The sequence below is a fragment of the Lissotriton helveticus genome, chromosome 12, assembly GCF_964261635.1.
Source record: "Lissotriton helveticus chromosome 12, aLisHel1.1, whole genome shotgun sequence".
Taxonomy (NCBI): domain Eukaryota; kingdom Metazoa; phylum Chordata; class Amphibia; order Caudata; family Salamandridae; genus Lissotriton; species Lissotriton helveticus.
In genome coordinates, this window is record NC_136073.1 from 704607817 (window position 1) to 704631388 (window position 23572).

General features: G+C 44.1%; 1 protein-coding gene across 1 annotated transcript in view; it reads right to left on the reverse strand.

Annotated features, from left to right (window-relative positions):
• The window catches only part of LOC144798099 (maestro heat-like repeat-containing protein family member 2A), a 108146-nt gene that overhangs the window by 56580 nt on the left and 27994 nt on the right, over positions 1 to 23572 (reverse strand). Inside the window, exon 10 of the mRNA XM_078668862.1 lies at positions 6453 to 6536. Coding sequence (XP_078524988.1) covers positions 6453 to 6536 — 84 coding nt within the window. The remainder of the gene's footprint in view (positions 1 to 6452; positions 6537 to 23572) is intronic.

Genomic DNA, 23572 nt, shown 5'->3' on the forward strand with positions numbered 1-23572 from the left:
ACCTCTTCTTCTGTCAGCAGGATCTCTATTCCCTGTCAAGTAGATAGTAACCACAGGATGCATTTTCTGTGGAATATTTACTTCATCAGCCACAATTTAGTAACATTCAGGTACTGGTTCTTATCTCAGGTTTCTTTTGTATCTGTTACACTTAAAAAGCCCTAAGGGATAAGGGGACTTGATTCTATGAAAGATTTATAAGTACACATGGGTCTTCCAAACACATTAGTATGTCACTCAAATTTTTAATTTGTAGCAACCAGTGAACTGGCCAGTATAGGGTCCAACTGGTTCATATCACTCCTTTCTAAAGGCACACCTGGCTAGGTTTTGCTAGTTCCCAGAGCTGTAGGAATATGTGTGCGTTACTGCAGGTAAGGGAAAGCACACAGTCATCTCATACCCGTCCCCGAGGACCATACACATTAGAAGAAAGCCCATTTGTGAGCACACCTAACAGAGTAGTTGGAGGAACCATGATGTGCCTACCCCAATTGTGTCTACTCAATTCATTATACAGGCAATAGATAATTAATATAATGTTTTTTTATTAAATCCTATCCTCTAGTATTATCTAAGTATTACAACAGTCATCTCAACAAGATCAGTACTAACAATGTCACAATAAATTTGGGATAAAAGAATAAAAATACTAAATATTATATTTTGTTAGTGAATTCAAGCCTACCATTGTTGTCAGATCAGCAAAGCTATGTAAAACCACCTGCACTCCTTTTTATGACCCAAGAATGGCCTCTACCTCATCAGATGGGATGTCCTTTGAACAAGTACTGCTCCCAGTTCTCTAGAAAGCCTTTCTCCCTCTCCTTAGGAGAGAAAGCGTTATATTGTACTTTCGTCCGGTTATGGCTGTTTCCTATTTGAACAGCATGAAAACCCATTGTTTGGTGAGTGAGCCTGGCAACCTGTTGTTGGGTGAAGCACTTTCTTTTCAGTTTTATATAGGGCACACTTGACCCAAAGGTATCAGAGCTCCTCACATGAACACCAGTTGCATTACAGAGGGACACATTCATTTTTTAATGCACAGGGAGATTAAGTGAATAAACGTAGCACTATCATATTGTTATGACAATTTTCACACAATCAAATCTCCTTAGGCCTTCAAGACTTGTACCCCAAGAGTCAGTTAGTAAACGCCTTTGGTGAGGCACTATACCATATGACATGAGTTTTCATGTATCAAGTAAAGACAAAGTAATAAGGGGCATCATGAGGAAAGAAATCCCTCCAGAGATTGCAGTATTAAGCCTGCCATAAAAAGCACCAAACCCTCATCCTGCTTATCTGATCCCATCCCTCCTACTTTTGCTAAACAACAAGCAAATTCTCTCTCACAAAGGACATTTTGAGACACACAGTGGCAGGGGTTTGTTTTCTAATTATCTCGTCTCTGACCTGTGACAGAGAAGTCGTGTGACCCTGAGGTATATATATCTTCCTTCTTAGAATGAGTCAGGAGTAGAAAAAATAATTTGGGGTAAAGTTCACATGCAAGTTAGGGGCTTGTGCACAGATTCATTTTTTTTAGTTTTGTCCTTTATTTATTTCTTTAAGAAAGATGTATGTTTAAACAGTAAGATTGTATTTGTCCGTTGAACACCCCAAATTACGATGATCGTTGAGAATAGTCAAAGAAGATTCCTAAATGTGATCAACATGGAATTTATTTTTATAGTGGTTTGTGTAAATGCGGTTTCCTAGATTCTTAATGGCTGGCATAAGCGTTTTCGTAAACAAGGGACAAAGTAGGAGGCCTGGCCAGAGTTTGCGGAGTGACCAAAAAACTCTCCATGGAGTTCCGCAAGCGATGGAGTGAGGTAAGTTGCACTGCTGATTTATAGCTCAAAAGGGTGCATCCTTCTGCCACTTGAGATGTTCTACTCAAGTGGCAGCTTCCTCAATCCAAGTGGCATGTTTCTCAACATGAGCAGTAATGACCTACCGCGACCCTTCGCAATGAGAAATCTCGCCAGGAGATAGTCTAGCATTGGATTTTCCTAGCTCGATCTTGCTAACTCAATATTGGCGAGCCATGAGAGAGGAAAGAATCTGCTGCACACCAATATGCAGAGTTTTTAGAAGCTCTGCGGTCCATGCGGAGTGCAGAGTTAGAAAAAGTCCACAAACTCCTCAAGGGTAGCAGAGTTTACCGCCCAGGCCTACAAATTAGTCTAATGAACAGAATTGTTTTTTTCATATTGCTTCCCTTGCACAGATCTGAGCCAAGCGAACTAATAGACAAAGACCAGTGGGTTTCTTTGTTTCAAACTTTTGAATGTGATTGAAGAAGCATGTTCCATCCAAATCCTAAATTCTGCATAGAAAAACATTGCTGAGAGTGATTTTTCAAGAGTGACGCATTGTGATGCAACATGCCCCACACCTTCTTAGTTTTGAAACTCTGTCTTGAAGGATTATGCCAGTCATGTAGCCAAGAATGTATGAGAGTCATCATTAAAGACAAGAGTGATTTAATTTTTAAAACATTTTTGTTTACTGCCAAGGGCCCTTAAATTAAATTAAATTACATAAAATAATGTACAATGTTCACATTCCGAGAGTTTGCACAAGAGCATTTGCAATATAAACATGTTAAACAGTAAGATTTACATTACAAATAGTAAGCAATTTAAAATTCACCATGGCTGTACAGTGACTATTGAACAACTGCTTAATATTGCTCAAGTTATTATGAACTAACATGTCATGGATGATATTGGCGAATGATTTGATGTAGGAGCATCAGACCACGGGGAAGTAGTCCTTCGTTATCATTCGAAGTGATCCTCAGTCATACTCCTGAGATGCGGTTGTCGTCCTTCGCCAAATCACAAAAGTCAAATCTTCATGTTTCTCTATGGCTGGTGTAGCTTTACTGTTCAAGGATTTCTAATGGTTGTCTGGATGTCCTCTGGTGGGATATTGTGTTTCAGCAATGAATGTTTATGAGAAAGGGAGATGGTTAGGGATCCTCAATACATTTTGTCAGTGGTATCAGTCGCAGTGGTCGAATCAAAGGCCAAAGAAATGGTAAGTAGGTTGAAACCTGAAAGTTGAAAAGTACAAGGTCAGATAGGTCAAGTAAGCAATTGCCCACCCTCATTGTCCAGCAAGCAATGGAGGCACCAGTAGCTCATAAAATATATTTTGCTCTGTGTTCAACTTTGGCTTGCAAATAATTTGAATAACGTTAACCAAGGTGACGGGGGAGTCAGCACTGAAGAGATTGTGACTTCAAATACGACAAGAGGTAATGCAGTTTATGAAAATGTGCTGCCATACAATATTGTACTCCAGCAGGTGCCTCTTGTCTTCTCCAGTGTCACACCCTGTTGTTTTGGAATCATACAGATTATTTTTAACAATGTGAAACAGGCCAGATAAATGTCAGTCCTAGGGGCCGATTACGATCTCGGTCGAAACAGAAGCTTTCCGACCGAGATGGTTGGTTTCACTATTGACCCCCTAAATACAATTTCGGTTGTCGGAAATGAAACTGGCCAGTTATTCCAGCTGGCTTCCAACAGGCTCAAGGAGCCCGTCGGCCTGTCGGAGTCTGGCCCGTAATTCATATGGACGCATTTTTATACCGTCCATATTATTATTAGGGTTCCCTGATTTCTGCTTTGTCTGATTTTTGCAGATAAACACAGACAGAAAACACTGTCTCCCCTGTCTGTATTTATTTTTGAAAGTGGAAAAATACAGAAAATTTAGCTTCTTTTGAGTGATTCATCATGCTGAGATTAATCACTTTCAGGCCAGTAGCTGTACATAATGACAGCAAGGGGAGCTACAAAACTCAATGATATGTCCTTAAATTACTGCATATCTCAACATGTATATGTGTTATTACACTATTTCTTTAATGTGGGTTTATTATGTTTATATTTTTTACTGTGTAATGTGCTAAAACCTGACAGGCATTTAAGTATGAGTCCACATTTATCTGTTAATTAAATGCAGAAATACATGAGTTATCACCTCATCTATTTAAACAACACAAATTAAATATGAATAAATACCAATAAGCTGGCCAAAAAAGAAATATGGACAAATACAGATGGAAATGTTCAAATAATAAATACCATAAAACCGTTAGACCTAATTATGATGCACGGTTTCCGGGGCAGACTTTCCTGGCCGGCTTCCGACATGGAAAGCCTGTTGGAAAGCGTGTTTGGGGGCCTCAAGTAGGGCCCCTTCTGTTGTGGCCTCCGGTTGGGGTCCAATGGGGCACGTTGATCCCAGCACTGTGTGGCAGGTACCTTGAGGTGCCTGCCACGTGGTGCAGGGAGGAACACAGCCTACCATTTCTCTATGGGAGCTTGTGATACAGCTGATTTATAGCCATAACACATGCTCCCATAGGGAAATGTAAGTATGTGACCGCACCATGTGTGGTTGCATCATAATTAGGCGGTCGGGACTGCCAACTAGAGGTCAGTTGGTCCATGTTTCCATGACAGTGTTGGGCGGACTCAAGGGGGCAGATAACGATCCTTACTCATGGGCCCCCCCCTTTCGCATCTGTACCAAATTTGCAGAATTATTTTGCTCTTCTGTGCAATCACAAATCATCCATAGAGGAATTACAGCCAAGCTCTTGGTGGCTCTATTCTCACATGATGAATCTCTGAATTGGTAAAGTAGTTCTCTTCTAAAAGGTTTTACACCCAATCTTTCCAAAAATAGAGGTGTTTCTTTTATGATGATGAGTGCTTTGGACAACCCTACCCCGAAATCTCTCCTCCTTCAGCACCAATGGGATGTGATCGCTCAGTCTCGCTAGTTCCATTGTTGGTTGCATATTTCACTAGGCTCTTGAAAACCTATGTATTTCGTTCCTTTTCAACCCTCCTTAACTGTAATGTAATTTAAAACAGTAACCAAAGGCCTTATATTATAAGTGGCTCTGGAATTATGAGACTAAGAAGGGCCGATTGAACTCTTGAACGTCTAGTACAAGAATATCGTGGCACAGTAATACTGTGGACAAAATATCGAGGGACAAAATATTAAAGGGTAAATGCACAAAGGGACATATACATTTGCCATTCTTAACTCCAAATAAATAAAGATATATGTATATGTATTTTGGTACACATATGTTGAATTAGGTACAGAAAATCTTTACATACTTACCTTTTGATATTTTGTCTCTTGATTTTTTTATCAATGATATTAGTGTCCCACAATATTGTATTCATGAGACACATAGGAAGGCCAAATTATGGAACACGGTGCAAATTATGCAGCATAATGTAGTACATTCTGTGACAATACTATTTTGCTGTTTTATAAAATATTAATGCTGTTCTCGCAAAATGTTTTGCCTCTCTAGTACTAGTATACCAAATGGGTGATAAATTCAGGTGAGTAGTTAACGTTTGCCACAGAGCAACACCATGTGTAATTTTTGATTCTTCTAAACTAGCAAAACATTTATTTGTAAAAAAAACTGTAAACTATGTAGCATAGGGTGGATTGTTTGGCAAGTATAGTAAACCCATTATTGTATGGAAGAAGTGCCTGGAGACCCTCACGGGTGACAAGCAGCTCTCTACAAATCCACCCTACATTTACATTACATTCCAGTGACCCCCATCGATAAGTGATGGTTTGTTGTGTGATCCTTTTAGTCTGATAGTACTCACACTCTCACTCACATTGACAGAAAACAGCATCAAAATCTTACCTCAGCCTACTTAGAAAGTATGAACTCGCACAACCTGAGAGTGCTTTTCATCATTTTGATCATGTCCTCAAGCTGGTAGATAGAGAGAATGGAAACAAGAAGGCTATTTAGACATGACAACATGTATAACAGTTGACTTATTTTTCTCAAAAAACGCATATTGTGGGCATTGCCAGTAAGTGGTTGACCCCAAGGAATAGGAGCTTTTTTCTCCATTGATTAAAGCCAAGGCAAGCCAATTCTTTGTCTAGTCTAGAAGTGAGGATAGAAAAAGCTAAATTTGCTCCTATTGTGAAAGGGAATTTTTAGCCCATAGATCCTTGCTCGCCCACAAATTGGATCAACCCCAGTGTATTTTGTTTCACAGAAGAGGTTAGTCTAGTAGTCAGAAGGGTCATTGTTTTAAATAATCTCTTTTTCCTTCAGGACATAAATTCCACCTCTGTACATTTACACTGTACACTACAACCAGCTTTGAAGTTAAGAAATCAGATCTAGCTCTCTAAGGGAACCAGTGGATGAGAGACGGATTGAGTTGCTACACCATTCACTCCTTGTTAATAACGTAAAGAATTCCTTGTGTTTCTGAGAATGGAGTATAGTTTCCATGGGAAGTTATTTGTGTGATATCATGTGGATGTTCTTTGTTTGTGAAGATGGTATGGAAGAAACAGAATTTGAGAGAGAAGGCACATGAACATGATGGTATTGTATTTTAAAGAAAACTCACATGTTTCTCAGGTGAAAAGTTGGGGATGTGGAAGTCATCCCTGTATTCTGGTGGTGGTACTTCTTCAAGCAGATTGTCTGGATCCTGAAAATATAATAAAAAAAGATCAGCATTACCAAGACCGTTGTAAACAAATGTAGACTGTCATGAGTCTTGAAGATGAAAGTCATGAAAGGCTGCACACCTCAAGCAAATAAAAAACATATGTACAAGAAACAGCATACTATGTTCACTCCTATTTTGGCATTTCACATCCTTAGCACCTTGTACTCATCACCTAAAAGCAGAACAAATGTGTGAGTGAAATATTGCTTTTGTGAGTAATGGATCAAAGATGCAGTAACAGTGAATAATAGTGATTTAGCAGTGTATACGTGTGCTGCTACCATAAGTGCTCACTCTGCTCTTTACCTATGAAATCTTGTATGGCTCTTTCTAAACAATACAGTTTCTACCTTATATGATAAATACCATCCTGGCTCCCAAAGGGCTCACCTACCATTGACAGATCACTCACCTCCACTACATTGTAAAGAAATCAAGAAAGAAATTACTGGGGGACGCGGCCAAGCAGCCTAAGATGGTAGCCGCATTTTGAGCGAGCTACATGCCAGCTCCTAGAACCTTGCTGAATCCGAACTTCAGGTGACCTATTTTCAGTTGCAGGCACCAGTGCAGTGGCCCTATAATCACCCCCTTTGGCCCACCCGAACCTATCCAGGGAGCCCTGGATGAGAGAGACAATTTCTGCAATCGACGGCCTGGGTGTGCATACGGCCTACCTGTAGATGGGCCTGCCAGAGGCAAACACCACCTGGAGCTGTGAACCCACAGTGGCAAACCCTCTCTGCATCGACTCCAGGAGCGTGAGAGGGAGAGAAGACAGGCGCGTGGCTGAGGTGTGCCACATTGCTGCTTTCACTTCCAGGTGGTGGCCTGTAACAATGTAACGGGCACCTTAGAGTGGAGGAGATGGACTGGTCACCACACGTGGCTAGAACTGAAACTGCAGCCTGGTTGAGCCAACTATAGGGCCACCTTTTCTTGGATGCATACATCCATGTAGTGCCCACTACACTTGTCCCCTTTGGCCAACCTAAGCCCATGTAGGGAGTCGGGGATGAGAGAAACTTATTAGGCAAACAACGACCTGCCGGGAGATGGACATAGCGCCAACAGACACCACCTGGAGCTGCAATCTCACTGCAGCGACTTACCTCTACCTCTGCATTGACTCTTGACTCGCTAGGGAGAGGATACAGCCACATGGGAGGGGAGTGGTAGGGACCACCTTTCATTTTAAGCCCGCTCATGGGCTTGTGACAGCCGAGCTGATTTGGTGGCCCAGAGTAGAAAAGAGGGGGTGGGCAACATGAGAGAAATTCCCCACAGAATACTTCAGAACCAGCATCATGGATTGTGAGCTATCCTCCTACTTCATTCTGGAAAGGGTGCACAGGGCATTGGCCCTAAGGCCACAGCCAGGGAGACCGCCTAGAGGCATTACCATCAGTATACTGTACCTTATGGACAGACTATATCCTGCGGCAGGCACAACAACGTCCATTGCACCAACTCTATGGTTATGCTCTCCCCCGATTATGCAGGTAAAGTGCAGCCCCTTCTTACATCTTTCTTAGAGGTTAAGTGAAAAGTTAGGGATAAGGACATTCAATACATGCTGATGTACCCTGCCAAACTGAAAGTAATGTATCAGTGGAGAACCATTTTGTTTAAGAGTCCGGAAGAGCTCTGGGACTGAGCTGCGGAGAGGAAATAACTGCCCATATCAACTAAGGAACCAATGACAATTTGGGAGGCCGAAGGGGGTCAACCATCCCACTCTAGGAGGAAACTCAGCAGACTGATAAGAGGCCAACTGTGGTCACAACTGGAGGACAGACATAGGGCATCCTCCTCAGAGAGCTCTGGTGATCATGGGGGAGGGGACGCTACCAGTGGATGATGAGATGTTATTCAGTGGTATAGAGTTTGGTCCCTTTCCTTCCTTTCATCCATGTAGAGCTACAAGTTTATTCTCATTCACAGACAAAGAAGAGACACATTGCATCTGTAAAGAGGGTCTGTCTTGGGGCAAATCCCTCCCTGCTACACAAGACTATGGTGATTACTTTATTTTACTATACTATGTTGTATTGTATGTTGTTCCTATTCAGGTTGCTTGTTTTTGGGGCGGCAGATGCTTCCTCTTTAGAAGTGTTGATTAGAGGGTTGTTGGGGGAAAAGTTGGGTTTAGGGTTGAGTTAGATCACAAACAACGTCTCATGCAAGACCCATTGCACAGGCCCTAGTCAAACAGGCCCTTTTTAGGCTCTATTTATTTACAGCACTATTAGAAAGTAGACATTGCACTTACTGATTTTTGTGCGTGACTGCCCGTCTCTAATATACGTCTGGGGTGGGTGACAGCTACACTTTGTGCATTCAAGCAAGACCACCACAACACATAAAGGATAGATGGATCTGTGTACCCATCTAAATATATCTGCATTCTGATGGCCTTGCTTGGGCGGGGTGGAAGGGAGGGTCTAACACGTCACTTGAATAGGCAGTGTCCTGTCCTCACAAAAAGGACAGATTATCCCTGATGGACAGGACTGAGTTGAAAGGAGAACCTATGCACTTCAGAGGGCTGATTTGAAGTCACACCCTCACATCAAAGGCACTTTTGGGTATAAGTACTGGGTCTTTAACCCCCACCCCGAAAATCAGACACTTATAGATCTTGATCTGAATCTATCAGGAGGAATGTTGTGGTGCTCAAATGACTCATTTTTAGACTACAAGCTTGAAAGGCCTGCTTCTATCTAGCGTTGCCCTGCTGTCTGCTGCTCTCGGACTCTGCTGAAGGAGAGCTTGACTCTGCCTTACCGCCAAGTGATCTCCAGGTGCTTGTGGCTTGCCTCCTGTTGCTTGAGACTCAGGGATATCAAAGTCCTTACCCCTGCTCCTGTGCCTGAACTTACTGGAAGTGGTCCGGTTAGAGGCTACACGCAGGTATCGAACGGGTGCCAGGCGTTGCGGGCAGTGTGCCATTTTCACCTCCACCACCCTCCCGAGACCTATGGGGAGTGGATCTTTTATTTTTCAAACTATACAGGTTCCTCTGATTATGAGGTAATTTTCCCACAACTTGTTGGTTTGTTCATTTTGCACTGATTTTTAACTTTCACGTCCTCTGGTCAGGGTGGGCCTTAGCGTGCCCATACTCCCCATGGTCCTGACGAATGCCCAGTAAATCACACATCAAGGGCAGAAACATGTTGACCCCACTTTAAGTGGAAATAGCCAAACAATTAACTTGGTAGTTTCCTAAACCCATTGCTTTTAATATGTCAGATTGGCCACAGAATAAAGTTTTTATGTGAGACACAATCTGGACATTTTTAAACCCTTTTCACATTTACATAATCTTCACAACTAACCAGCTCCACAGTAATCCTGGCGTTGTAACACACCGGGGAGGCATTCGGCTTCTCCCTGTGGGCCCGATGATGAAGCATGTCACCAACCAGGGTGGTGAGTGAGGGCTTCCTATACAAATCTAATAAGACTTGCATACTCATCTTCTCTCCTTTTGTGCTTCTATACATTTATTGATTTACACTCTTCGTTGTTTGAAGCTTACTGGAAGTGGCCCAGATACTTGCAACATGGAATTTGGCGCATCTCCTGTCTGTGTGTAATAGAACCGGCGATCAACACTGTTGCTGGAGTTTAATTGCCACATCACATTTGAACCAGCACTTTGCCTCTAGAGATTAATGCATCGGACAGTGCATCTCCGCCACATCAGTTTGGTGAGATCGAGGCATCCCCTCGACTGTGTGGCAGAATCTGGTGAGGCACATCACTCAACACCTCTCGACTCAAGCACCCATCTTCCAAACTAACACATCGTCATCACTACGTGGGACAGATCGACCCATCTCACTGTTTGTGACCAGGAAAGGTACTTTGATCACTTGGTCCTGCATGGGTCCTGTAGCTGGCCTGCCCTTCCACGCGGTCAGCCTGAACGTTGACTTTGACCCGGTCCAGCACAATGTAAAGTAACTTTTTTAATGCTACTTGCTTCTAAGCGCTTCACTGCATGTATTCCTTTAACATTTAATATCTCAACTTCTATACATTGGATTTTTGTCATTTTGGTCTTGTTTTGTTTATAATAGTGTTAGTATTTCTAAACCTGTATGGAGTCTTTTTTGGGGTATTCTTTCTGTTGCTGTGTGTTTGTGTGATGCACAAACACTTTACACGTTGCCTCTTTATATAACCCTCACTGCTCTGTGCCAAGCTACCAGAGGGTGAGGTTATCCTTTAGTGTGGATCGAGCTTACCCTGACTAGGATTACCGCTTCTGCTTGGACAGGCTGCATTCTTTTGGCAACCAGAAACCCAATTTCTAACACATGAGACCCATAGGAAACCTGGGATAGGAATATGACCCCGTTGACACGCAAAATTAAGGGAAATATGGTAAGATAGATCTCCCCCCGATCATGATGGAGTATAGAGCCAGTCAAGTCAAGAATAACTTTATTTTAGCTCAGAGAACCATGAAAGATTTACAAATTAATATGATTAAAATACAATACATACACAATTCATCATAAAAAGGTAAAATCTCTGTACAGATTTTACTCCTAAGGCTATCTGATCGCAATGGAGTCTCTTATGTAGTTAGCCACTGCAATACAGATTTCAGCCGTAGCCAAAGACGGTAAGAAGTTAAAACCATCAATACGAGCAAGAGTGAGTATTTCTTAGTAATGGGAGCAGAAATCTAGTTCTCCCTGATTTATACAATGTGCAAAATAATACAAAGTCCATAGTTCTTTAAACTGAGACATTATCACATGGGCAGAGCATAACCTTGTTTGACCACCCTTCTTGGTGAGGAAATGCCGGCAACAAAGTGCACAGTGCATAAACAGAACCTGGTTAGATAAAATCAGAACTGGAACTTAGTAGAAATAAATAGATAACATTGTGCAGGGGCAGGAAGCAAACAGGGGACTCCAATATTGTCATGTTGGTAACTAATAAGCCTATTGCCCCTGGAACAGTATGCCTCCTTGAAAACTCCTTTGGCATTTAGGGGAATTCCTTCAGGGTTTTCAATAAAGTATTCCAGACCAATCTCATGGTAAATCCTCTCTAAATATTAAAACCATGGAATCTTTAAAACATTGTCTTATTTTTGGGAATCTTTATTAACATCACATGAGAATATTAAATCCTCAGAGGTCCCTATCTTGGCCTATAGAAGTAAAGAGTCTTCCATAAATTCTAATTAAGTTCTGTATGGCAAAAGAGGTAGGAACACTTTTTGGGAGCATCAGTAATCTTTTCATGAATTTATTTTCGATTCCTACAAACTGTTGGTTTTTAGCGTAGCCCCAAACCCCAGCTCCATACCTGGCAATAGAGAGACATTTGGCTATAAAGGGTAATTAGTTCCTTCACAGGCTTGTGTCCCAATGTATGGTTTAAATCTTTTATTAATTTTCAAACAGGAAAAAGGACAAGACCCCCAGCTCCCTAGGGACAATGCAATAAAGACAAAAAGTTGTCCCCAATTTAGAAGCAAAACGGAATAGTGCATCCATCAAGCTCCTTGTCTGCTGTGCTCTTATGGTTAAAAGAGGTTCCCATCTCAACAGTTTGCTAAAAAGATTGCCCAAGTATGAGAAGTTACTGACCTTTTCTGTGTAATGTTCTAAAACCTGACAGGCATCTAAGTATGTGTTTTTTCCCCTTTACGGCCATATCTTACTATGACTGTGGTACCGGAGTGATGACTGGGGAGTAGGGTTACTAACGCTTTTTCCACACCCATACCTTCCAACATAGCCCATAATTTATCTCGGTTGACAGTGTCAAAAGCACCAGATAGGTCCATGAAGGCCAGATGGATAGAACTCTTCAAGGACCTTCTGTGCGTATTAATGATTAAAGATGAATTAAGATATTGTTCAGTTGTACCCCGCCCTCTCCTAAAACCATATTGAGTATTGGACAGAATCCAATTTTCTGATGCCCAATCTTTCAAGCGTGCAAGGAGGACTCTGCCCAAAACCTTATCTGTGGCATCTATCAACTAAATGGGCCTTTGGCATGCCAGGTCACGTTTTGCACCTTTCTTTAAAGATTGAGACCACTGTTGCTTCCTTCCATGATGAGGTTGTATAGCCCTCTTCAAAATGGTGGCATTGCCACAGCTGTTGTATGTTTTGCCACACTAGCTCCAGAAAATCCTTACCCATTGATTTACAACCCTACAGTTCAACATCAATAGCTACAAGTAGGGAGGACCGGTGCCATGAATCTCTCATAAGGAGTGCATTCAATCCTTTGTGATGGCGGACTAGGGGCAGTAGACATCAGACTATAATACTGGGCAGCTCAGCTCAGCTGCTGGCGGTTAATGACTGGATCTTTGGGGACCGGGGGGATCGGGGAGACCCAGCCACGAAACTTAAGCAGACTCCTTTTACCGGGTAAGCACCAGGGTTTTGGCTGTATGGGGAGTTTCTCCTGCCCACTATTCCAGCCATTTTAGCTGTTCCAGCCATTCCATTGATTAACTGGAGGTTGCCTACTAGGAAGAAGCTGTTGTGCATGGGTACATGCCCAAAGGAAACGGTAGGGCTGCAGGGCACTGAGATAAGTTTGGGATCTGTAAATAGGGAGACATCTGGCAGACATACCATATGATGTTCTACGACCAACTTGAAGCTAAAGTGGTTTGTTTACCTACTGTGCGGACATGCACTGGTTAGGCACACGGGCCACATAACAGCGTTCACAAGAGTACAGTCCATTAGAAATCTGACTCATGATGTTAGCTATTGGTAGGAAAGGCAGATCTTGCTTATACAGAATTCTGGTGCTAAATGTCCCAGACCGGCTAAACAAATTGCAGGAAAGATATGAGTCAGACCTGCAGCCCTTGGATGATGACAAATGGATTAAGGCAAACAATGGCAGCCGAAAATGGGTAATATTGCCTCACCTGAGGTTAGACCAGGTTAAAGAATATATTAAACCCCTGAGAGGCTATGAAGGATGGGGAGGGACAGCTGCCCTGAATATTTTCGTTATGGACAGGCCAGAAGCTCCTTCATGCATGTGGTATGGAAATGCCAGGTGATTCAGGTGTATTGGATCCTGCTATACCCTAACCGACAAAGGGTATGCCGATTTCTGATAGAACACAATCCCATGTTGGCTATCATGGAAGTATTTCTGGGATGGGATGGGTAAGGGGACAAAAACTGATGATTGGGACCAGTTGTGTTTTGCTAAACGTCACAAAGCAGGCCATTGGAGATGCAGGCCCCCCACAATCTCAAAGTAGCCAAGAGGGATGGTATAACTGCTCTTTAGCTGCGGAAGAAGTGTACAGATCCAGAGGGTAACCACAAAAGTATGATAGAATCTGGAGGCAGTGGAAAGTACAGCACAAAACACCCAGAGCTGGCCACCCATAGGAAGTTCTTGGTGGAAAGTGCACAGTTGTCCATGGCACATATCCATCTATAGTGAACCGGATTGGTAGCAGCAGACTTAACTGACTTCTACTTCATGGTATTCCAGAACTAAATGGGATGTTGTGCAAGGGGGCATGGGATGGAGTGCTATGCAGTGATACAGTAGTGTGATCTTAAATGTGTTGAAAACTCAATAAAAAGAATTTTCAAAAAATAAAGAAATTACTATCCAGCTACAGGAAAACTCAAAAAGAATTTCCTCTTGCGCAATAACTGCTCTTGAACCAGGGTGAAATTGCAGCAATGAAACTCAACCAATCTGTTCACTTCGCTGTCAAAGCTGACCCTGCAGTTGCGCCAGCTGGACTTTTCCCCAACTTTTAATATTATTATTATATCATTGACTGAAGTCCTACAACCTATCATGGGATTTTCAGGCTGTCAGAAATCCCTCAATACGGTGAGCTGTATGGCTACCAGGTCAGTGGAGTACATGCTTCCACTGCCCTGCCCAAATGGAGTTCATTATTTGACGGACTGGCCCATCTATCAACACTCCAATATTTCTGCAGTTCAGATTATAGAAATATCTATGCATACATACATGCAATACCAGTGTAAAGTGTTAGAGTAACTAGCTAGAGCTGGGACTGCTGTTGTGACTGACATATTCTAAGACACCTTTCTCCCCCCTTGTTTGGTGCTGTTGCATTCCTCTAAACTATTCATCTAATCTGAGCCTTTCATTGTCTTGCTTTTGTTAGCCACTGATCATCTTAATCACCATTGTCATACCCCCAGCCAATGAGCAGAGACCTTCACATATATTAGCTTGCATGATTTTAGAATAGGTCTCAAATTTGCACGGGTTAGAGCTATAGACGTAAATGACAGTGTCTTTTACTCATGTTTTTTGGTTTGGAGTGTAGTGGATGTATGTGGTGTCCAGTGGAATTATGTTGGTTGTATTCAAGTTGTTAGTTTTGAAATTGTGTGGGGTGGAAGTGTGTGGTGTATTTGTGTAGTGGAATTGCGGTGCATTGTGAATAGATAGGGGTGAGAGCTGCACAAAATAGATAGAAATGGATGATAGAGAGGGATAGGTAGTTTGTGCAGGAAATGGTGATTGAAGTTGAGATAGAAGAGCAGAAAAAGTATGTGAGAAAGAAGGGTAGAGCAGGCCACAGATGCATAAAAGGGAGCACATGTGTATGCGGAAAACACCTGAAGAATAAGAGGAGAGTGTGGGTTTGAGGGACAGAAATTTGAGATAGAGGAGCAGAAAGTGTATGTGAGAAAGAAGGGGAGAGGAGGCCATAGATGCATAAAGTGGGGGCAAATATGTATGCAGGAAAGTAAAACACTTAAAGAATAAGAGGAGAATGTGGGTTTGAGGGACAGAAATTTGTGAAAAGGCATGGTATGGAAACTGTGCTTGAGAACTCAAGTGAACTGTATGAGAGAGGCGTGAAGAGTGCATGAGAGAGCGAGAGAGAGCAGTGAGAGAGAGTAAGAGAGAGAGAGATAGAGGTACAAGTGGAAGGGGCACCAATAATAGGGGGGAAAGCGAGAGGTGGACCAGTGAAGAGCGTGAGGAGGTACAGGAAGGTAGCGGATGTGAGCAGGCAGTATAGAGAGAAGACAGGGAGCGTGAGGGAGGGATGGGAGAGATCAGCGGGATTGTAAGATGAGAGGGGGTACTGGGAATCTGAGGGAGAGATGAGAGAGGCAGTGGGTGTGTAGGGAAGTGATGACAGGGTTGATGATAGTGCAAGGGAGTGAGTGATGTGTTAGATTGGAATTGTTTGTTGTGGAATTGTATGGCATGGTGTGAAGCTGTGTAGAGGAAATATGTGGCATGATGTGCTCTGGAATATGTGGATATAACTGAAGAGTGATGATGGTGGCAGCAAATGGGAAGCTCATGGGCAGGCTAAAGCCCATCCAGTGGATGCAGCATGTCTCGGTTTGAGACAGCCCATATGCTCCGTCTAGAGCTGAGGTGTAAAAAACATGACTTTATCCAGCTGCGTGGTTTACCATCAGAGAGATACCAAATAGTGCTGCAATACTTTGCCTGCACAAGCGCATATGTGTTCTCTTCTGTGTTCTCAGAGTGAGACAGAGAGCAAGATTGAATGAGCAAGCAGACATTGTAGTTTATGAATTGGTGGTAGCAGCATTCCCGACAAACAAAATGGCTGTGTGTGTTTTGACCACGGTGTGGGGGCAGTTGACAGATTTGTAGATGCAGAAAATATGGGTGTCACTAAATGTTTAGTATGTTTAGTATGCCCTTGGAAGAATGCCGACGAACGTAATCCTAGAAAAATCACATGTACATGCAATTACGGTATAATCAATATAATAACAGAAACATATGTAACAGGTTTCATTGGATCAGATAATGAGTGTTAAATGACTTTGACAGTTACCAAAATGTTTATTGTGTAGTACCTTACAGTTTGCCACTCATTTCCATACACATACTAACCGTTTGACCTACTTTCTGAGAAAAATAGGCAATGTTCATGTTTTATTGACCAGGCAGTGCACGGAGTGGGAGACCACTTCAGTGCGGGCCACACTTTGCAGGAAAAGGCCCTACCTGCAGGTCCCAGGTGGGCGGTGGAAAGGGACAATTAAATGCTCACACTTTCAATTCCACTGCAGTGTGAGGGGTGCAAGGCCACAGGAGTTAGAATCATAGAATAATGAACAAGACTAGCCTCAAAAGAATTGAAACAAATATTCCAGCAATTTGCGGCAGCCCCGGCTGCCAGTGCGTGTTATACAAATTTCCAACATGATACGACTAATGCTGAATTACCATAAACATAAAAGTCTACCACAGTTGGCAGCTCATCATGCTCAGAAAGAAAAAAAAATAAATGTAGCTAGTTACTGTTTGTAGCATGCTTCATTAAATAAACCCTGGCCTACGACAAAAGGCCTATGCAGGGCTTTAAGTGTTATGAAAAAACTGGTGGGTCCCTCAAAGGGGTATGGCAAGAAGATTACGGATGTGGCTTAAAACATGTAAGCTAATAATATGTGCTTCTATATAGTGTGCCTCCCCACTAGTAGTTTGGAGCTGCTGTCATTGCACCCAGATAGATAATACAGCAAGTTACAAGGCTGATACAACAAGCCCAGGTTGTCAGCTTTGTCAATGGTGTGTATTTCCATTGGCTATATCTGAGGGTGAACATTTCCATGCCGTTTTCAAATAATTTGTTTCCTTTTAAGTCTTTTCTCTCTCACTGGGGGCTGGTTATCAAAGGGAGGATTTGAAAAGGTTAGTTTAAATAGGCCATCTTCTGTTTTTCCTGAGTTTAACGCAGGATATCCAAGTAAAGCCCTTGCCTTTCTCTCAAAACTTTTTTTCCTGCACAACTTATTTTTAACAGCCTTGGTGTGTCACAAAAGATATGCTTCAATACCTCGATTACACACTCAAAGCATTTCTTCCTGCAGAACAGTTGTCATGTAAAAATATATGGTTTACATGTAAACCTTTAGTGCCCTAGGGCCAAGTTTACACTATATAAACTGCCAGAAAAAAAAGAAAGAAAAAAGCATAACCTGATCTTTGTGTGGCCTGGCAAGTCATATGTCCTTTTGTGCAACAACATCATGTAAGCATAATCGTTGCCTTAGTTGCAGAAGTATACAAGCACATGAAGGGCAAAAACCTTCCCTAGTAGAGGACAATGACAGTTAATGTAATTTGTAGTGAACACTGTAATAATGTACTCTGTATTATATTGCTGTTCTGCAGAGTATGTTGCAATGGTAAAAGACCCCTTACCCTGAGCCAAGCTGGTTGCTGCATTTCGGACCCCCATTGGAATCGGATTTCGGACCTTATCCCAGAGGATTCCTTGTTCCCGAGTGCTACAAGCGCTGCTAGCGTTTTGAACCTCGCCGGACCCGCTTCGCGGGTCCCGCAGCGCCGTGTGCTTGGAGGCGCCTGTCAGTGTGGGTCTGCTGTTGCTGTTGAGGAGGAGCAGGCAGGGCAGAGTGTCGGCGGGGCTGCGAATAGGCAGGGACTCCAGTGTCCAGGAGCCCCTGCGCGCCCATTGAACACACCTGGGCTGCTCTCCCCGCTGGACACGCCCCCCGCCTGATTGTTTGAAAAAGCCGGCACTCGCATCTAATCTCTGGAACCCTTACCCTGAGCCAAGCTGGTTGCTGCATTTCGGACCCCCATTGGAATCAGATTTCGGACCTTATCCCAGAGGATTCCTTGTTCCCGAGTGCTGCAAGCGCTGCTAGCGTTTTGAACCTCGCCGGACCCGCTTCGCGGGTCCCGCAGCGCCGTGTGCTTGGAGGCGCCTGTCAGTGTGGGTCTGCTGTTGCTGTTGAGGAGGAGCAGGCAGGGCAGAGTGTCGGCGGGGCTGCGATTAGGCAGGGACTCCAGTGTCCAGGAGCCCCTGCGCGCCCATTGAACACACATGGGCTGCTCTCCCCGCTGGACACGCCCCCCGCCTGATTGTTTGAAAAAGCCGGCACTCGCATCTAATCTCTGGAACCCTTACCCTGAGCCAAGCTGGTTGCTGCATTTCGGACCCCCATTGGAATCGGATTTCGGACCTTATCCCAGAGGATTCCTTGTTCCCGAGTGCTGCAAGCGCTGCTAGCGTTTTGAACATCGCCGGACCCGCTTCGCGGGTCCCGCAGCGCCGTGTGCTTGGAGGCGCCTGTCAGTGTGGGTCTGCTGTTGCTGTTGAGGAGGAGCAGGCAGGGCAGAGTGTCGGCGGGGCTGCGAAGTAGGCTGGGACTCCAGTGTCCAGGAGCCCCTGCGCGCCCATTGAACACACCTGGGCTGCTCTCCCCGCTGGACACGCCCCCCGCCTGATTGTTTGAAAAAGCCGGCACTCGCATCTAATCTCTGGAACCCTTACCCTGAGCCAAGCTGGTTGCTGCATTTCGGACCCCCATTGGAATCGGATTTCGGACCTTATCCCAGAGGATTCCTTGTTCCCGAGTGCTGCAAGCGCTGCTAGCATTTTGAACCTCCCGGACCCGCTTTGCGGGTCCCGCAGCGCCATGTGCTTGGAGGCGCCTGTCAGTGTGGGTCTGCTGTTGCTGTTGAGGAGGAGCAGGCAGGGCAGAGTGTCGGCGGGGCTGCGAGTAGGCAGGGACTCCAGTGTCCAGGAGCCCCTGCGCGCCCATTGAACACACCTGGGCTGCTCTCCCCGCTGGACACACCCCCCTGTCCTTCCACCAATTGGCTAGCTGCACCAAGTATAAAATTGATTACATTTCCCGCTAAGCGGGAGCGAGCGGGAGCACGCCGGGAGAAGCCCGGGACAAGGGCAGGACCGTCTGTGGCCGTCCGGGGCCGAGGGAGGCCGGGCTGGGCCATCCCATTGACATTTGCCGCACTGGTACTGTAAGCAAGTTATTATAGTTGCGACAGTAATTATACTTGTTGTTATATATTGAGGTGCCTAGGGGTTATCTACATGGCCTGCTCTACAAATACATCCACTTTGCTGCCGTTGGTGGGTGAAGCGGAAGCAGCTGTTATGGGCCCCCTAGATACCTATTTTAAACGGCTGCCCCAGGACATCGACAGGGAAATCTCCTTGGCAGAAAGACTTGCAGGGCGTAGGTTGTCCATAGAATTGTTGAAAACCCCTCTTGAAAAACGCAAAAGCCAAAGTTTCCCCTCATTGGTAACCCCCCTATCATCTATCTTGCTCCCTGCGGTACACGACATTTCAAATCTTTCACTCCCAGTAAATGAGCCCTCGGATACCTTCCCTTTAGAAATAGTAACCACTACTTTGCCTGCAAAGTCCCCCGGTGTTCCAACCAACTCACCCACTGGGCAACATCTTACAACTCAACCCAGTGTTCTAGTACATACTATAAAACCTAAACCTTGTACAAAAAGGAAAAGGGGTGTTATTGCAAAGAAAGGCCAGTTTCTAAAACCCCCAAAAAAACATATGAAACTGAGCCGACATATTACTGGGGATAACCTTATTGGGCTACCGGCGGGCGAGGGAGGAGTTGTTTCATTAGGATTGGATCCCGTAACAATGGTATCCCCTGGGGTACCATTACCATCAGGCCCAGATCCCATTGTCATAGCATCCCCTGGGACACCAACACCCAAGCCACAATTTCTTCTAGAAGTGGAGAAACTAATAAGGTCCCTCTTGAACCCCTTTGAGGATAGACTTAAAAAGCTGGCGGAACAATTGGACCATCTAGAACAGGCGAGCTTAGATCATTTCTTTTCCACCAAATCTCTAATTAAGTCTTGCCTTAAAACGGGAGGAAATGTGAACACCGAACAATCAGTTGAGCGAGATGTGGGTGCCCCGCCGGTTGTCTTACAACCTCCTACTGCGAGTATTGCGAGTAGCTCCCAGGGAAAAGGTCAAAGTAGTAAGACTACCAATGACCAATCAACTGCTCTAATTAATACTAATTGTGGGAAAACCAAGCCCCAGAGCACTGCAGTCAAAGGTAGAAAAGATTTGCCAAAGAATGCCACCCCTGTTATTACTAATACTTTATCCCTGCAAAGTACTTCGACATCCAGCCATGGTCCTTTGGCAAGCAATGATAAAAATCTAGGTAAAAATAGTGTTGGAACATATAAGTCCCATGCTCCAAAAGTGCCAAATAGAGGTGGCCTTGCAAGTGATGGAAGTAATATATTAGTGGGGAATAGGGCTCCCATGATGCCAAAGAATGTTGCCCCACCATGTCCTGTTGTCCAGGAACAAAGCCAACCAATACCCTATGCGACAAAACTTCCGACTAGGATACCCCCGATACAACTTACCCCTGATTCCTACCCCTATGTGGCTATCCTTACCAATGTTCCTCCCCTACTTCTAGGGCAAAGAGAAACCTATGAAATGCTAAAAAACAAGGTCATGAATTGGTTAAGGGTTAACAGACCTCTACCTGGGGAAGTGGATGGATTGATCATCGGGGTTAGAAGGGTTAACTGGATAGGCAGTACCCTGAAACAACTGGGGGGTGAATGTATCATAATTAACTTCCAAGACCCGAGGGTGGTAGGACTGATCACGAGACCTGGTTGGAGTACTAGTAGTGGTGGGATTGGTATTGTGGACCTCACTTTTTTTTATCCAAGACCAGTGGACGCTCTTCTTGGTGGGAATAACGAGCCAGGGAGATTCAGTTTTTTTCCTTTGGCAGAGATGAACCGTTCCCATGTTCCTATCCCACAATTAAATGTCTGTTATGGACAACCATACAATCCTCATGATGGGTTGGGAAATTTGAGGTGGGGATGTTGACGGAGACCGGCAGATCCAATTGTAAATGTGGGCATTGTGGCTAGGGAGAATAACCCAGAGAAATCACTGGCAATAACAAGGGATGTAACAACAAGTCCAAATGGAGCGACCACCAATATGGAATATGGAAATGTGAGAAGGGATAGCATGATATGTAGGGGAAATATGGTGGGTGAATCAAGGTTTTCATTAGACACGGGTGTCACCGAGGGCAGGGTTGGTAATTGTGTGGACACTGTTATGGAAGAGGAATGCAACTGCGAGAGCTTGATCAACCACGCGTCTATGCCAGTTATCAATATGGGGAGCTGTAATAGCAATACCATGGGGAGGCTCCTTTCGTGGAATATCGCAGGGCTGCGTACTAGATTGCTGTCACAAAATTGGATAGATTTTGTCAACGGGTTTGAAATGTGTTTATTCCAGGAGACATGGGCTTGCGACCCAATTTTCCTCCCAGGCTATTTAAATTTTTGTATACCAGCGAGTAGAGGCCCAAGGGGCAGACCTATGGGAGGATTAACAGTTTGGATCAAGCAAACTCTACAAGTCAAAATAAAAGTGCTTGACCTGGGTTGCAAGGATATACAACTGCTTAGAATATCATCAGATAAGGGGAGTGTGATAGACATATACAATATCTATGCTAGGGGTATGAGTACTGGGAACTCCCCTACCCTAGAGGCTCTATCCTCCTTCCTAGAATCGCAGTCCCTGGGAAATAGAGTGGTTATGGCTGGCGACTTTAATAGGACCTTCGAGCCGTTGGAAAACACTGAACATCCACTAGGGCAGGAAGAAGACGTCCAATGGGGTGTCCCAAACCTGAATCTTGTACCAGTTAAGCGGTGGACAAAAGATATCTTGCTATTGAATGCGTTATGTTTGGAATATGGCTTGAGGGCCCTCAATGGAAGGACAAAGAGCGACCAGGGAGGCAATTGTACATTTGACAATGGTCACAGTAAAAGCAGAATAGACTATGTCATTTGTAGCCTTAATTTATGGTGTGGGGTGGGTGATATGGAAATTAAGGGTAGATTAGAAAGTGATCATAATCCCCTTTGTGTCACCCATTCCTGGTGGAGGGTCACGCCTGACAATCCAGAGCCGCGTAGAGAAGTTGTACCGGTTATGGCCAACGATACACGAAGAGTTAAATGGCCAAATGTGTTGGCAAACGTGGCTTCCATGGACTACATAGACTTGGAGGTGGATAAGCAATTGCAGCCATGGGGATAATAAATCCTGTAACACCTGGATCCTCTTTAATAACAGCTATACACGATACGTTCTTTTCTCTTATAAAACCACATTTTACCAGATTAAATAAGGTAAATAGAAAAGCCCCAGTTAAAATGGCGAGGTGGTTCAATAAACAGTGCAGGTCATCCAGATTGGAATTGGGTAGGGCACTTAAAAGCAGAGACAAGGGTTTGATTAGTGTAGCTAGGAAACACTATAATGTTAGTATCCGCAAGGCCAAGAAAAAGTGGGAGGAGGAATATTGGGAAGAGTTGGTCGAAGCCTTTGGGTCAAGAAATTCTAGACTTTTTTGGCAAATTGTGAAGTGGTGACGAGGTGGTACCCCTAATAGCACAGATAATAATATTAATGCGGCATCATGGGTTGAGTATTTTAAACCCCAGTATGCAGAAAACAGGGATATTGTGGCAATAGAACCGATTTCAGTGGTATTTTGTAAGGGAAACCTGTTTTCAAACAAAGAAGCAGAACTGGTAATTTCAACCCTACAAGGGGGGAAAGCACCAGGCTTAGATGGGATTCCCTCAGATATTTTTAAGCACGACAAGGTACGGTGGGCTAGGTATGTGACCTCACTGGGGAATGCTCTAGCCAAAGGGGCTGAAATCCCAGAAATATGGAAGGGGGCAATAATTATACCAATATATAAGAAGGGCGATCGGTCACTCCCGGCCAATTACAGGCCGATAAGTTTGATTGCCACTATCCAAAAAGTGGTTGGGAAGATGGTGGTCAACAAACTTATGGATTGGGTAGACGAGAACAATGCCCTCTCCCCCTATCAGGCAGGCTTTAGGCGGGCAACCAGCACGGTTGACCAAATATTTCGATTTACCATGTTGCGGTGGGGGACTGTACTCCTGGCCGAGGGCAGCCTTTATGTCGCATTTGTAGACTTGAGGGCTGCCTTCGACCTGGTGCCAAGGAGTAAGCTTTGGGCAGTCCTGAAAAAAATAGGGGTCCCACTCGAGTTGCTTACTCTTATAATGCGTCTTCACGAAAGCAACTTCGCCAAAGTCCAGCGGGGGAGTAATGGGGAATGTAC